We start from the raw sequence: 15,465 nt of genomic DNA, 5'->3' as shown, positions 1-15,465 counted from the left end.
GTATTTGTCCCCTTCCTTATTTAGCAATTTTTTGGATATTTGTCATGTTTCCAATCATTAAACAAGTTTTAATTCTTGACAAAGATTACCCAAGTAAATAAAAAACCTTAAACTTAGAATTTATTTGATCTGAAACATATAAGCGTCACATGCAAAAAACTAAGAAATCAAAAAGGGGGCAAAGGCTTTTTCACAGCACTGTATCTTAGGCTTGTAGAGCATTTTATAGTCACTATTCCAACACTCTGTTGTCGTAAAAGAGAAATGAAGAGCTTGGTAATGAAAGCATCACTTCACCTCAAATGTCAACTCTTCTTATCAGTTAACTGCAGGCACAGTGCACATCTTTGGACGGATAAGCGAGCGCTTGTCATAAAGAGTAGTGGTTGAACTCTTTCGAGTCATGCTTTAAACCTTTCGGCTGTTAGCCGGTAGTATAGTTTTAAAAACAATACAGCTAAACATGCACCTTTTAACCGCACCCAAGTGAAATTCTGACATGCATACCCAACATACACATACATACATTTTTACATCTAAAATAACGTTGTTGGCAGCACTGTTTATTGAAGAACAAGCCAAACAGCAGTAAAATATAAGTGGAGTTTTATTGCTTCAAACTCAAATTCTGCACTTCGCGTGGTCATTGTAAAACACATCAGCAGTGGCATGTGGTTTAAACTGTTTACATCGGCTTTACTGCCTTTGCTAAAGACAGATGTAAGTCCTAATTGAAAGTGAGCGCAGACTGAGAAATATTTATGAATATTGTGTGGCACAGAAATCCTCTGAGCTGCTCTGTATCTCTGTGACAGCATCTGACTTGCCCCCCCCCCCCCCCCCCCCCCCCCCACATCTGGCTGCCATTTTTAGATGAACCACATGGTAAATGTGCAACAAGACAGATTGGAGTCATTGCTGGAAGTGATGGGAGAGGAATGAAAGCCTCAGAGAGGGAAGGCCGAGTCGTAATGATAGCTTTCTGTATCTTTTTTCCTCTGTGTTTTTTCCAATTGTGAGATTGCAGTTGCAGAGCCATGTAATCTGTCCTTCTGAAATGGCAGTTTTGTTCTGGAGAACTCATCCCAAAACACTGACGCACATTGAATATGGGGTTTGTTTGGGGTTTTTTTTTTAGCGACACAGTGCATCCATTGTTCCAGAGCACCTCTTCAACCGGTCTCTAAAGACTCGTCAACCTGTGCGTATGCTTGTGTGTGCATGCACCTCTCCCCATTTAAAAGCAGTTATCTGAAAGTTCAAAGGCTGTTTTAATCAGATCTCTGTTTGCACTCTTCTCAAATCAAAGGCCTCAGCTTTGGTCTCTGCAGATCCGTGCCCTGTTGTTTTTGATCAGCTACAACCATCCATCACAGTTCTAATAACTTCTGTTGCTGTTCTTTGGTGGATTTATTGCTCTTAAATGCCTTTCTGCATGAGGGCTGTTGGCCAGCGCTGCAGTCTGCTACAGTAAACTCTGAATATGGTTTCATAAAAACCAAGAAATACTGTATGCAAGGCTTCCCAGTGTTTCCAGGAAGCTACGCTATAACGATATTAATGTAGAATCATCTGAAAGCATAAATACAAAGCTGATTTTAGTTACTTTGTAACTTATCATGACTTAGTTTTTTTTTCTCATATATATTTTTTAGATGATTTGGATCTTCTGTCTGAGGATTACGAGGTGGTGGACCATCGGCTCAAGCTTTTCCTGGATGTAGAAGTCTTTGAGGAAGAAGAAGAACTTCATTCTTTCCTTAAGGTTTGTGAGCCTCACACAGAGCTTAGAGCTTAAAAACCAAAGAAAAAAATGTATTATTGTATGGTTTCATAATTCACAGTAAAGAGAAGATTGAGAAAATATGTTTTCAGGGTCTTTAAATCTTTACTGGCATTAGTGTAATTCAGGAAACACTATTGTTTCCAGACTCTATGTTAAAGCACAAGTTTGCCGGCAATGGCAGCCTATGACTGATCGCTCAATTTTGGCAGTGCAGCGTTTTTATATGTCGGTGTTATTGTTTCTTTTGTGACTGTGGTTTTAAAGGAAAAAAACAACAAAAAACTTTAGATTATCTCCCCAGTGGGGTGAAAAAAATTCCAACTTAATAGCTGGTGACAACTTTAAGACCTATTACCCTTCATCTGCGGTTTCATCTCAGTCAGCCAAGACGAACTCTGACAGTAAATCTCCCAGGATCCCATTGAAGCCCCACTCTTCTTCTTCTTCTTCTTCTTTTTCTTCTTCCTCCTCTTTGGCTCCTTTGTGTAGCTTGTGCACTGCTGTCGTCATTAAATGTTGTTTGAGACTTCTTCGAATCACCAGGCTGTTGCTTGTCTCTATGAGACACTTGTACAAAGAGCAAAAAGGACCAAGCAGCTGGAAACAGGAAGTCACACACCATTCATCTTGGTTATGTTTATTTACCCAGTGACAGGGGCTGCTCCATTTTTCACTTGTTCTCTTACTTCTTGCGTTATATTGGAGGAAATGATACAAGAAAACTTACAGAGCTTGGTTTCATCTGATAATGTGGTTGTTTAATAGTTTATTGTTGACTTTATGGTGCTCATTACAATGTTGTAAAAGAGTTTATCAGCACAGGAGAGCCTCTCTGTTCTTCTGCTAAGACAGTCAGTGTTTTCCAGCTTTTTGTCATTTACCCCCTTCTGTTTGCTTGTTTTTCTCTGGACTTTCAGATGTCAGCTGTCAAATTTGGAGAACCTGGGGAGGTTCCCTCGCTGCTGGTTGTCTCAAATCGACGTATTTATTTCCTGGAAATGACATCAGATTTGCAGTAAGTAGAGCAATTTTGTTCACACAAAGCTGATTAAGCCAGTCTTTCCCAAGTAAATCTCTGTGTTTCCCAGCATAATGGAGTTTTGTAGCATCCTTTACCCACATGTGTTTCACTTCAGCCAGTAGTGATTAGTTTGGTAGCGGTGAAGAGGGGACGAACTGTAGTGACAGAATTGGGGACAAGAGTTTCTAAAGCTCCAGATAAATCACAAAGTTTTTGTTCAAACAAAAAACAACACTACAGAGAAGGCAAACATGAATGACCGTCAGTGCCGTCTTGGAACCCATCAACTACTCTGCTTCTGATGCAAAAAGCATCTTAAAAAGCTAACAAAACATTAAATCATCATCAGATGATTGGCAATCATTTCAAGATTGTATTTCAGTAACTGTAGTCTTACCTTTCCTTCTGCAACCGAAGCTTGCTCCAGTATGATTGGTCAGTAGAGTCAGATCATAAACCAATGTTAACATAAGATAAGATAAGATAAGATAACCTTTATTAGTCCCACACGTGGGAAATTTGTTTTGTCACAGCAGGAGTGGACAGTGCAAAAGTTATGAGGCAAAAATTAGAATACAATAAGAATAAATACAGTACACAACTGTACAGAATAGAATAAAATACTATATACAGTAGAATAAAATAAAATAAATATACAATAAGATAAAAATAGAATACAAATACAAATACTATATACAACTGAGTAAAAATACAACGATGACAGAAAGGATTATTGCACTTAGTATTATTGCATATGTATGGATGTGTGTGCTTGATCAGTTAAAGTCTTTGTTGTGGAGTCTGACAGCAGTGGGGAGGAAAGACCTGCGAAATCTCTCCGTCCCACACCGTGGGTGCCGCAGTCTCCCACTGAAGGAGCTGCTCAGTGCTGTCACAGTCTGCTGCATGGGGTGGGAGATGTTGTCCATCAGGGATGACAGCTTAGCCGTCGTTCTCCTGTCACTCACCACCTCCACTGGGTCCAGAGGGCATCCTAGAACAGAGCTGGCCCTTCGGATCACCCTGTTCAGTCTCTTCCTGTCCCCAGCAGAGATGCTGCCGCCCCAGCAGACCACACCATAAAAGATAGCAGAAGCCACCACAGAGTCATAGAAGGTCTTCAGGAGTGGGCCCTCCACTCCAAACGACCTGAGTCTCCGCAGCAGGTACAGCCTGCTCTGCCCTTTCCTGTAGAGGGCGTCTGAGTTATGAGTCCAGTCCAGTCTATTGTTCAGATGAACACCAAGGTACCTGTAGCTGTCCACAGCCTCAATGTCCATACCTTGGATGTTCAGTGGTTGCAGTGGAGAATGCTTGTGCCTGCGGAAGTCTACCACCAGTTCCTTGGTTTTACTGGCGTTGATCTGGAGGTAGTTCAGCTGGCACCAGTCCACAAAGTCTTATGGTCTTATTTATATAATATAAATATAACTTGAGTAAATACAAAATGCTCTTTGTAAATGATGATTTCATTTAAGGGAAAAAAACTATTTAGACCTGGGGGGGAATCAAGAGTTTGCAATAACTGGCACGTCACTGTGGGGGAATTTTGGCCCTCTCTTCTTTGCAGAATTGTTTCAATTCAGCCACATTGGACATGCTGTTTAAGGTCAATGCCAAAGCATCTTAAGTTCAGGATTTGAATCCAAACTTTGATTAGGCCACCCTAAAATCCTCATTTTGGGATTTTTTTAAAAAATTTTTTGAGTCATTCAGAGGTGCTTCAGGAACTGAACTGATAGTCATCCTCTTTCAGGATTTTCCTTACTTGAGCAAAGCAGCCCCAGACCGTCACACTACCACCACCATGTTTGACTGGACTGTTGCTATGATGTCCATTTTACGAAATGCTGTTAGTTTTATGTCAGATGTAACGGGACTCAGACCTTCCAAAAAGTGCAGCTTTTGTCTCATGAGTCCACAGGATATTTTCCAAAAGTCTTGGGAATCATCAAGATGTTTTTGGTAAATGTGAGACGTTGTCTTTGTGATCTTTTTGGTCAGCAGTGGTTTTCTCCTTGAACTCTCCCATGGACGCCATTTTTACCCAGTATTTGTCTTATTGTTGAATCATGAACTCTGACCTTAACAAGTGAGGCCTGCAGTTCTTTAGATGTTGTTCTGGTTCTTTGGTGACCTCCTGGATGAGTCGTTGATGTGCTGTTGGGGGTTGGTGACTCCTGGTACGGTTCACGCCTGTTCCAAGTTTTCTCCTTTTGTGTATAATGGTTCTCACTGGAGTCTCAAAGCCTTGTAAATGGCTTTGTAAAAACTGAAAGATGTCAGTAACTTTGTTTCTCAGCTCTTTCTTTAGATTGTGGCATCACGTGTTGGTTCTGAAATCATTTCACCTACTTCGCTTGACAGACAGGCTCTATTTAAGTGATTTATTGATTCAACAGGTCTGTCAGTAATCGGACCTGAGATTGGGGAGTGAAACTGAACTCAGCTTTCTAAAAATGTGGTGAATCCCACTTTATTCATGATTTTACAATGCAAGGCAATTGCTTGTAACACAGAGCGAGGTAGGTTTGGATAACTCTTTTCCTTTAATGAATGAAACTGTCAGTTACCAACTGCATTTAGTACTTATTTGGATTATTGTTGTCTAATATTATAATTTGCTTGGTAAGCAGCAAAAAATCAGGACGGGGCAAGTACATTTTCAAGACACTGTATGATGCATATTTGTTTGCTTTCTTACATTTATTGTATCTTGTTTGAACTGTGATGGCAATACTATGAGTTTTGCAGTTTTATTTTAGTACTTTATGTAGACCTTAATGACAAAAACGATCTCAACACTTTTTCTAGCTTTGTGGTATCTCCAGTGCCTCGGTGATTGATTTACGTTGAATCAAGTGTGAAGACTTTCCCCAAGAGCAGGGGTATGCCGACCATAAAACCGAAACAGATAAAAAGATGATTAAATCAAAGCCACTTAAGGACAAGTTTAAGCAGCGTCCTCAAAGCTGACTTTTCCATGCAACCACGTGGCAGATAACAATTATGTCTTGTGATGGTGGTGAAAAACTCAGCACCCTCTGATTAGGATCTGGTTAATATTGCACAACCTGCCGAGCAGAATAACCTGTTTCTAGGTCACATCTTGAAAACACATTGATCTCAAAGCGTCTGCAGTCCCTGGGCTCTTTTCTGTTTTTCTCCCCTCTGTGAGAAATTTGTTGGCCATAATAGGTCGACTTCCCTCACACATCAGCTTTTCCTCTGATGCTCTTCCAAGGTGGCGTCAAAAGTTGCTATGTACTGCATGTTGCAGGTGCTGAATTCTCTTGTTCTTGGCACTGTCTCGGAAACCAGACTGTTAATATGGATTTGACCCGGTGTCCTAATCCCTGAAAAATGAGGCATTACATAAGTTACTGATGTGATTTGTACTAACAAAACTCTGACTTTTACAAACGGATTACAAGTGTCAGACATCACGTAAACTGTTTAATCGAGGTCAGCGAGGCAGGACATTTTCTTTACCTCCTGATGCCTCATGTTGTTTCCTCCCAGCAGAGGCCAGCTCACCAATTGGCTGCAGAAAAGGGACAGCTACCCAATCATGGAGCTGAGCTACCTGGAGGTGGGGCTGGGCTCTCAGAGCATCCACATGGAGTTTGAAGATGTGGGCGTGGCCTACACGCTACTCGTGAGGGACAGCGTGCGGTGCAAACGCTTCTTTGGCCGTTTAACAGGTAAAAAAGAAACCCCACAGAATAAAAGGAAACTGTATGGAAGTTTTTATTTTGTTAATATAGTCAGAAAGACAATGTGACTGTCCCGTTCTCGCTGTGTTTACTGGTTACACTGGGTTCAGGATTAACCTCAGGGCACAGTGAGGGAAGATTAAACACAGTTAACCTAATTTTAAAAGTTGGAGGGCTGTGTTACGTCCCTGAGGCAGACATTTGAACAACATGTTCCCTGTCACAGACCCACTCGCCGCCACAAAGTAATACTATACCATATGTGTGCTTTGTGACGCAAATTTCTACCCGTCCCCCTCAGTATTGGGTTTCCACAGACTGAGCACATCACCACACCAACTTGTCTGACTGAGAGGACCAGAGGCTGAGAGGAAAACCTTTTATTATACAGGGACTTCTTCCTGGGCTTTGGAATGTCTGGAGAAATATGGAAAATCAATTTGACAGTTACCAGCCCCTAAACATTTGGAGAAAACCAGAAAAACATTTTGGCATGTGTGGAATAGGATCGACGCTTAGTTTTAGCACATGTAACGTTTTGATATTGAACCCATGCGAACAAAAATTACAATTAAAACAGCACAGAGAGGGATGGTCCCTGATGTTTGTACAGATCAAGCCTGATGGATGTGGAAAAAAAAGCACGAGATGTGTTTTGTATATGGACTTTTTAAGGATCTTGCTCAGTTTATTTACTTGTTTTGATTTCTGTTCACGTAGAAGTCTTAACTGAACAACAACCTGGGACAGGATACAGTTAGCATAGCAAAGCTACCTCCTAATTCAGACCAAGCTAATGGCTCAGTCACAAGTAAAAGTAGGACAGCATTCTCCTTACAACTACAAACAAAACCGATGGCTGCCTTTTAATTGTGTTGAATTTTTTCACATTCTGTGACCGATTACCACGTGTGGTGACTAAATGGTTACACAGAGCTGGAGGGTATTCAACACTGACGACCACTTTTGTTAACTGCAATCACTCTCAAAGAGATTGTTCAAGTTCAAATAATTGGTGTGTAGTTTATAAATACAGACAGATTGCCAACATGTTGCAATCAATCTGAATGAGTCTTTGTCAATGAGCACAACTCAACTGGCTGCCAGCTGGTTGACACGGTTAAAGGCGCTGCTTTGTTGAAGCTGCAAAGCTGTCCCACCATCTTGAATATAGTGGCCAAGATGGACATCACCGTTCTACGTAATCTACCGCATGTCTGTGGCTAGAGACCGGTCAAATATGTGGCACGTGTTTCCTTCTCACCTCAAGCCTCATTTCTTGAACTGAATTCAGGGCTCTAACACATAAACATGCATAAATATGCTCATTGTTAGCCTGCCTAATGTTAGGCTGGAGTGTCTGTCGAGTATCGAGTTTATTCACTAAGTGTCCAAGTCCAATAATGTTAGATCCAAAAACAAAGTTTTACTAACAGCAGCTAACATAGGCCTACAGCAGCTCACAGGGGCAAAAACACTGGCATTTACTGACAGAAAAGTCCATGATATCCTCAAGATGTCACCTCAGTATCGCTATCATCAGAGAGAAGTGAGTTTTGCTGACTTATTTACTTATTTACAAACATTGCAACATAATTTTGAGGCTACAAGTGTAATTATTTCAGATCATATCAAATCTTTTTACATATTGTTTTAAGAGGAAGGGGTAATCTGTTTTTATAAATGCTCTATTTTTCCTTTTCAAAGGAATGTTTAAAAAGGCAAAAACCTTTAAAAAAAATTGACATTTTGCACGCATCGCTTATAGAAAGGGTCTGAAACAACTGCCAATTATCAAAAGTGGGCAGATTTTCCCTTTTGCAAGTAATTCTCTGAAGGCTTCCTGCCACAGTAGTGGGTATATATTTTAGCCAAAATAGTCCTGAATCTCTGCTGAGAGTCGCTACCACAATTTGGTTTCATTTACCAACGCGCTTTTGTAAGAGTTGCATTTAGTGGTTGGTCATTGAAGATAAATTATTTTAATATAATTTTCACTCTGGTTTCATCTTTCAGTAAAAAATACAACAACAAAAAAACAGAAGAAACATTTCAATGTAATGTACTGAAACAAAAAGGCAGTTCATTATCTAAATATGTTTGTCTGACGAATGTTTCCAAAGCTAAATTCGAGCCTCACCCACATATATGAGAGTATTTATGAACTTATTTGATCCTCTCACTGACCAGGATCAAGGAACATTTTAGGCATCCCACTTGCTTCTTTCTTCTCCCTCTTCCTTGAAGTTTTGTCTCTCCACTAACAGCATTTTCTTTTTAAGTCCATAAACCGCTCATTTACTGCGTTGTATTCTTTGTGGGTGAAAATAATTCCAGATTGCTTTCAGCAAGACCAGAATGTCTCCAAAACAAAGCAGACGGAGTAGAGAAAAAAAAACAACAACCCACAAATAAGATCTTTTTGTATCCTTCCAGGTGCTCAGAAGACAAATGAATCCCGATGTTTCTCATTGCTTTAGACACCTACATGTGAATTATACGAAGGCTGTACTTATTTCTGTCCTGAAAACAAAGTGGCTAATATGACAAACTCTCTGATGCCACTGCCAAATTAACCCCGAAAACAGCTGTTGCAATATTTTGTCAGGAGAAATACGGAAAAGCTTAACCATAACAAAGTCTGACTGTTGTCCAAGCTGGCTCCTTTCATGTGGACAAAGTTTTTTCGAAACCACAACTGGAATGACGATGGACTCGCTGCCTGGAAGACAGAGGAAGGATGTGGTTATAACAGGGACAGTTTTCTGGAGCTTAGAGCTTCTTTCTCCAACCTAGTCTGACACAGCTTTATTGAAACAGGAGAGATAACACAAGACCTCTGGAATCTACGGCCCAGTGTTTTTTGGGGTGTTTTTTTTGGGTGGGGGGGTCTGCCAGGTCTTTTCTCATGCTTGAAGGACTCTATTAATGTTCACTGTTGCAATCAAACCGTGTTGTAGAAGATTTGGTGCGAGTTGTCGGTATCAACAGAGAGAGATGTTGCTTTGGAAACTGGAATTAGAAAATCAAATCTTTACCCATTTCCTGTCCCGGGTGTCTAACGTATCAGACAGTGGTTTGGTATTTGATATCATGTGAAAATGATCTGGGGTGTTGTTGTTGGAAGCAGCCACACAGCAATATTGACACAGAGCAGAGCTCTAGTGAAAGTCTGTTTGTTTCAGATTTGGTTCTTAACACGCTCTGCTTGTCACCTTTACTTACTCCTGATTGCGGTCTTGGATGGCACCTTGCTAAACTGTCCACGTTAACACGTTATTTAATCTCGTTGTTAGTCTTAACGCTCACTGCTTCCCCTCAGACATGCTAAACACTGCCAGGAGTGTGGGGAAACTTTGACCCGGGGCCAGTGCAGATTTTCGTGAAAGCAACTGAGCCATCTGTCAGTTTTGTCCAAAATATTTTGAAACTTTTTTTTAAGGAAATTATTAAAATAAATGAATATGAATAAAACTATGCACAGTCTTGAAAAACATCAGACACGTGACACAAAGCGGGGCAAGAACCTTACCTTTTTTATCCAAAGGCAACGGAGTTTGATAAACCACAAGATTTTAAACAATTCGACAATTAGATTTAATGACAAAATATGATTTTTCTTTTCTTATTTTTTTTTTATTTTTTTTAAGAAATGAAAATGGGTTCTCGTGCAAAGTGGTAACCACTAACTTTTGGATTAAAAAAAAGGTAGTGGTTACAAATATATGAGAACAAAAAATAAAATGCTGATCTAATTTTGTGGCACTTAATCCTGAGAGGTGAATTATGTGTTTATAAGCACTGATTAGTTCAAAATGATTGTTTAACTTTGAAATTTATCAGGAATGTAAAAACATTTATACGGACAGCTGTTTGCTAAAAAAAGTTTCCTGGAAAAGTTCTACGAGTCGTGCTTTCACTTGACAAATAAGGGCCATTATCTGTAACTGTGCCATTTTCTCTTTAATCTATCATGTCTTTGATTCTCTGTCTTAATGTCTCAATGTCACGACTGGTTTCTGAACCCTAAATCTTTCTTCATGGTTACTGAAATGTCAGTATGAATAAACATTTCATTACATCAAACATTATAGATTGATACACACCTTTTAGAAGCTGGTGTATATTTTTAGAATCATTTTATTAAATTAAGGAACCAAACTGTCGATGAACTTTTGGGGATACGGTGTCATTTTGTAACATAGGTGAAAATTAGATAAGACTTTTTTTTTTCTGATTTTCACATTTTTAATAAAGGAAAGCATGTTTTGCCCTCATTTTATGTTCCTTCGGCTGTAACTGAGCCTTGTCCTTTCTTTCTGTCTCCTCCTCAGTGTCTCTTTAAATCTTTGAAATCTCATCTATTCAAACTTGACCCCAGTTATCATTTCTTCCCTTTGTTGTAGTCACACTCAATGATACGCCACAATTCACAACTGTTGGCGTGACCCGGCAGATTGTGTTCCCAGCATTTTCTCAACCACTGATTCAATGGTGCTGATATTTAACACCTGCACCTTATGACAGTTACCAGAAGAAGTTTCGGCTTGGGTTCCACTTTTGTCTTTAGACTTCTTTCCATGAATGTTTGGGTGTGACATTTCTAGGATAGTACACGTTTACAAGTTTAGAAGTAATATTTGTATCCTTTCACCTGATTGCTTTCTCCTGTTAAATGTTCCTAAACCCCCAAATCTGTCAACTTTGATTGATTGATTGATTGATTGAATCTTTATTTTGAACATGTTGAAAAAGTATAAAAAAAAAAAATAGAATTAAAAGAGACAAATGAACAAAGCAAACAAAAGGAAAACGAGCAACCACAACTCCAAATAACGTCCATGTTCAAAAAGGAGCAGGAAGAAGCATAAGCTTATTTAATCCCACCCCTTTTCCACTATCTAGTATCAATAGACTACAGAAATACCTCCTTGTAATTACATTATATGTTATGTGTAATTTTTTTTTTTTTTTTTTTTTTAAATATATACACATATATGTTTCTATCTATCCATACCTACGTATATACACACATACGCACATATACACATTTTCAATAACCCCATTAACACCTGAAGGATACACAACCTACAATTTATTTATTTATTTATTTATTTATTTTTTTATTTATATATATATATATATATATATGCAGCTGGATAGCGTAGTGGTTAGACTACACGCCTTTGGAACAGAGGATCGCAAGTTCGATTCCTGCCTGGGGCGTCTGTATCCAGTAAGGGTCCTAAGGCTAGACCCCCTATGCTAAGCAAGCCTACCGCAGACATGAGCGAGACAGATAAATATGAAGGCATGCCGGCTCGGACGTCGCCCGGATCAACAAGGTCCGCGTCAGGTGTTGAGGAACCAGGGCACCCTGACGAAAAGTGGGCTACTGGAACAAGAAGGCATCGGTGGGCAAGAGACGAAAACAGGGCGTTGTTGGAATGCTACTATGCAAGTAACCCCGGCGGAAGGGGCTACATGAATAGGATGAGGGACCTATGGATTCTTCGATACCCAACATCCCCAATGACGGCGAAACGAGGCTGGGGTCTATCACACCAGGCAAGACCCCAGGTGCAGGCTGTGTAAAGATGCCCCAGAGACAATCCAGCACATAACAGCAGGGTGCAAGATGCTAGCAGGCAAGGCATACATGGAACGCCATAACCAAGTGGCCGGCATAGTGTACAGGAACATCTGTGCAGAGTATAACCTGGAAGTCCCGAGGTCAAAATGGGAGATGCCCCCAAGGGTGGTGGAGAATGACCGAGCTAAGATCCTGTGGGACTTCCAGATACAGACGGACAAAATGGTGGTGGCTAACCAACCGGACATAGTGGTGGTAGACAAACAGAAGAAGATGGCCGTAGTGATCGATGTAGCGGTTCCGAATGACAGCAATATCAGGAAGAAGGAACACGAGAAGCTGGAGAAATACCAAGGGCTCAGAGAAGAGCTCGAGAGGATGTGGAGGGTGAAGGTAACGGTGGTCCCCGTGGTAATCGGAGCACTAGGTGCGGTGACTCCCAAGCTAGGCGAGTGGCTCCAGCAGATCCCAGGAACAACATCGGAGATCTCTGTCCAGAAGAGCGCAGTCCTGGGAACAGCTAAGATACTGCGCAGGACCCTCAAGCTCCCAGGCCTCTGGTAGAGGACCCGAGCTTGAAGGATAAACCGCCCGCAGGGGCGTGCTGGGTGTTTATATATATATACCCATACCAACAAACCCGTGCATGCGCACACACATGAAAATATTAGACAAGAACACCCTATCAAATCTCTACCTTTTCCCTGTACCCTGTAAAAACCATATCCTTAAACCGCTTTTTAAACTGCGCCATGCTTGGACATTGCTTCATATCTTTACTTAGTCTGTTCCACAGCTTCACTCCACACACAGAGATGCAAAAACTTTTTAATGTTGTACGGATACGAGGATGTTTTAAATTTAATTCCCCCCTCAAATTGTATCCCCGTTCCCTTTTAGAAAACATTTTTAGAATATTGTCAGGAAGCAGGTTATTTATTGCTTTATATATAATTTGTGCTGTGAGAAAATGAACCAGATCTGTGAATTTTAGAATTTTTGATTTTAAGAATAGTGGATTTGTATGATCTCTGTAACCAGTTTTATGGATTATCCTTATGGCCCTTTTTTGTAATATAAAGATTGATGATAGCGAACATTTGTAAGTATTGCCCCAAACCTCTGCACAGTAATTCAAATACGGTGCAATCAGGGAACAATAGAGAATGTGGAGTGATTTGTGGTCCAGAATGTGTTTTACTTTACTCAAGATTGAGACACTTCTTGAAATTTTGTTATGTATATGATTTATATGAGACTTCCAGTTTAATTTATCATCTATAATCACACCAAGAAACTTATGTTCAAGTACTCTTTCAATTTCCACACCATCTACATGAATCTGCACTTGTGCATTTCTAAGGGAATTCCCAAATAAGATAATTTTAGTTTTACTTAGATTTAGCGATAGTTTGTTCCTGTTAAACCATTTTTTAATTTTGCACATTTCTGAAGTAATTGTATCCAGCAGCTCCTTTAGATTCCCCCCAGAACAAAAAATATTTGTGTCATCTGCAAATAATACTAATTTTAATATATCAGATGCCTTACAAATATCATTTATATAAATAATAAATAATTTTGGACCCAGTACAGAGCCTTGTGGAACACCACAAGCAATGTCCAAGCATGATGAGGAATGGACACCCAGCTTCACAAATTGTTTCCGGTCACTTAAATAATTTTTCACCCATTGCAGTACAACCCCCCTAATCCCATACCGTTCCAGTTTATTAATTAATATGTCATGATTGATTGTGTCGAATGCTTTCTTGAGATCCAGAAATACTCCAGCTGCATACTGTTTCTGATCTATAGCATTCGTAATCTCCTCAATTGATTCGATTAATGCCAGAGATGTTGATCTTTTTGATCTGAATCCATATTGACTGTCAGAGAGTAATTTATATTTATCTAAGAATTTGTCTAATCGTTTATTAAACAGGTTTTCTAGGATTTTGGAGAATTGTGGTAGTAAAGAAACAGGCCTGTAATTTGTGAAGTGGCGTCTATCCCCGGTTTTATACAGCGGCACAACTTTAGCTATTTTCATTTTGTTTGGCACTTTTCCCGTCTGAAATGATAAGTTGCAAATATATGTTAGAGGTCCTACAATTCCTTCAATGACCTTCTTGACGATTTTCATGTCAATATCATTACAATCAGTGGATGTTTTATATTTACACATGTGTACAATGTCAATTATTTCTTTTTCCTCCACTGATGTGAGGAACATTGAGTTAGGGTTCCTATCAATCAGGTTTTCACTACATTCTACTGATGGCAGTGACTCAGGAATTTGTTCTGCCAGTTTTGGTCCAATATTTACAAAATAATGATTAAAGCTGTTGACCTTATCAGCAGTGTTTTCCATAATATTGCCATTATCGATAAAGTATTGTGGATAACTTTGTTGTCCAGAATTATTTTTAATGATACCGTTTAAAACATCCCATATTCCTTTCATATTATGTTTATTGTTGTTCAATATTTTACTATAATACTCCTTTCTACATACACGTATAATATTGGTCAACTTATTTTTGTATTTTTTATATTTATTTTCAGCTTCTTTTGTTCTTTGTTTTAGGTATTCCCTATAGAGTGTATTTTTCTTTTTACATGCATTTTGTAAACCCTTAGTGAGCCATGGTCTATCTGAATATTTGTGCTTTCTGTTGTATTTTATTGTTGGACAGTTTTTATCGTACAACTCCATGAATATTCTTAAAAATATGCCATATGCAATATCAATATCAGCTTCTTTGTACACATTGTCCCAGTCCTGATTTAATAGATCGTTCTTAAATGCAGTCATAGTTTCTTCTGTCCTTACACGTCTGTATCTCAGTTGTTCTTCATGCTGATTTTTCTTATAATTAGTGTCATAAACTGCAAAAACTGGTAGGTGATCACTGATGTCATTAATTAATATTCCGCTCACAATGTTGTTTTCCATATTGTTAGTGAAAATATTGTCAAGTAAGGTGGCACAATGTGGTGTAATTCTGCTAGGCCTGGTTATTTTAGGATGTAAACTCAAACTGTACATAGTGTTTAGGAATTCGTCGGTCATTTTATGCTTTTTTGGATTCAACAGGTCAATATTAAAATCACCACAGATAAACATAACTTTTTGATTTGTTTTAGAGAATATTTCCTCTATGAAGTCATTAAATACTTGAATACTAGAGCCAGGTGTTCTATATATACAGCTAATTATTACATTTTTTTCTTTTTCCTTATAAATTTCAATTGTTATACATTCTAGTAAATTATCAATTACAGTTGTCATACTTTCTACCACCTTGTAGTTTAGGTTTTTATCCACATACACAGCTACTCCCCC

The 15,465-nt window shown here is 39.2% G+C and overlaps 1 protein-coding gene across 1 annotated transcript in view; it reads left to right on the top strand.

The window, feature by feature from the left end:
- The window catches only part of stk11ip (serine/threonine kinase 11 interacting protein), a 45,387-nt gene that overhangs the window by 17,870 nt on the left and 12,052 nt on the right, over positions 1–15,465 (top strand). The window contains exons 20-22 of the mRNA XM_085266029.1: positions 1,656–1,765; positions 2,704–2,801; positions 6,330–6,511. Coding sequence (XP_085122155.1) covers positions 1,656–1,765; positions 2,704–2,801; positions 6,330–6,511 — 390 coding nt within the window. The remainder of the gene's footprint in view (positions 1–1,655; positions 1,766–2,703; positions 2,802–6,329; positions 6,512–15,465) is intronic.

The sequence above is a fragment of the Mchenga conophoros genome, linkage group LG23 (genome assembly GCF_057382185.1).
Source record: "Mchenga conophoros isolate Kocher_MC1m ecotype Shallow Benthic linkage group LG23, M_conophoros_male_GT1.1, whole genome shotgun sequence".
NCBI classification, from domain to species: Eukaryota; Metazoa; Chordata; class Actinopteri; order Cichliformes; family Cichlidae; genus Mchenga; species Mchenga conophoros.
Note: the sequence above shows the minus strand (reverse complement) of the source record. Positions and strands in the feature narration are given on the sequence as shown.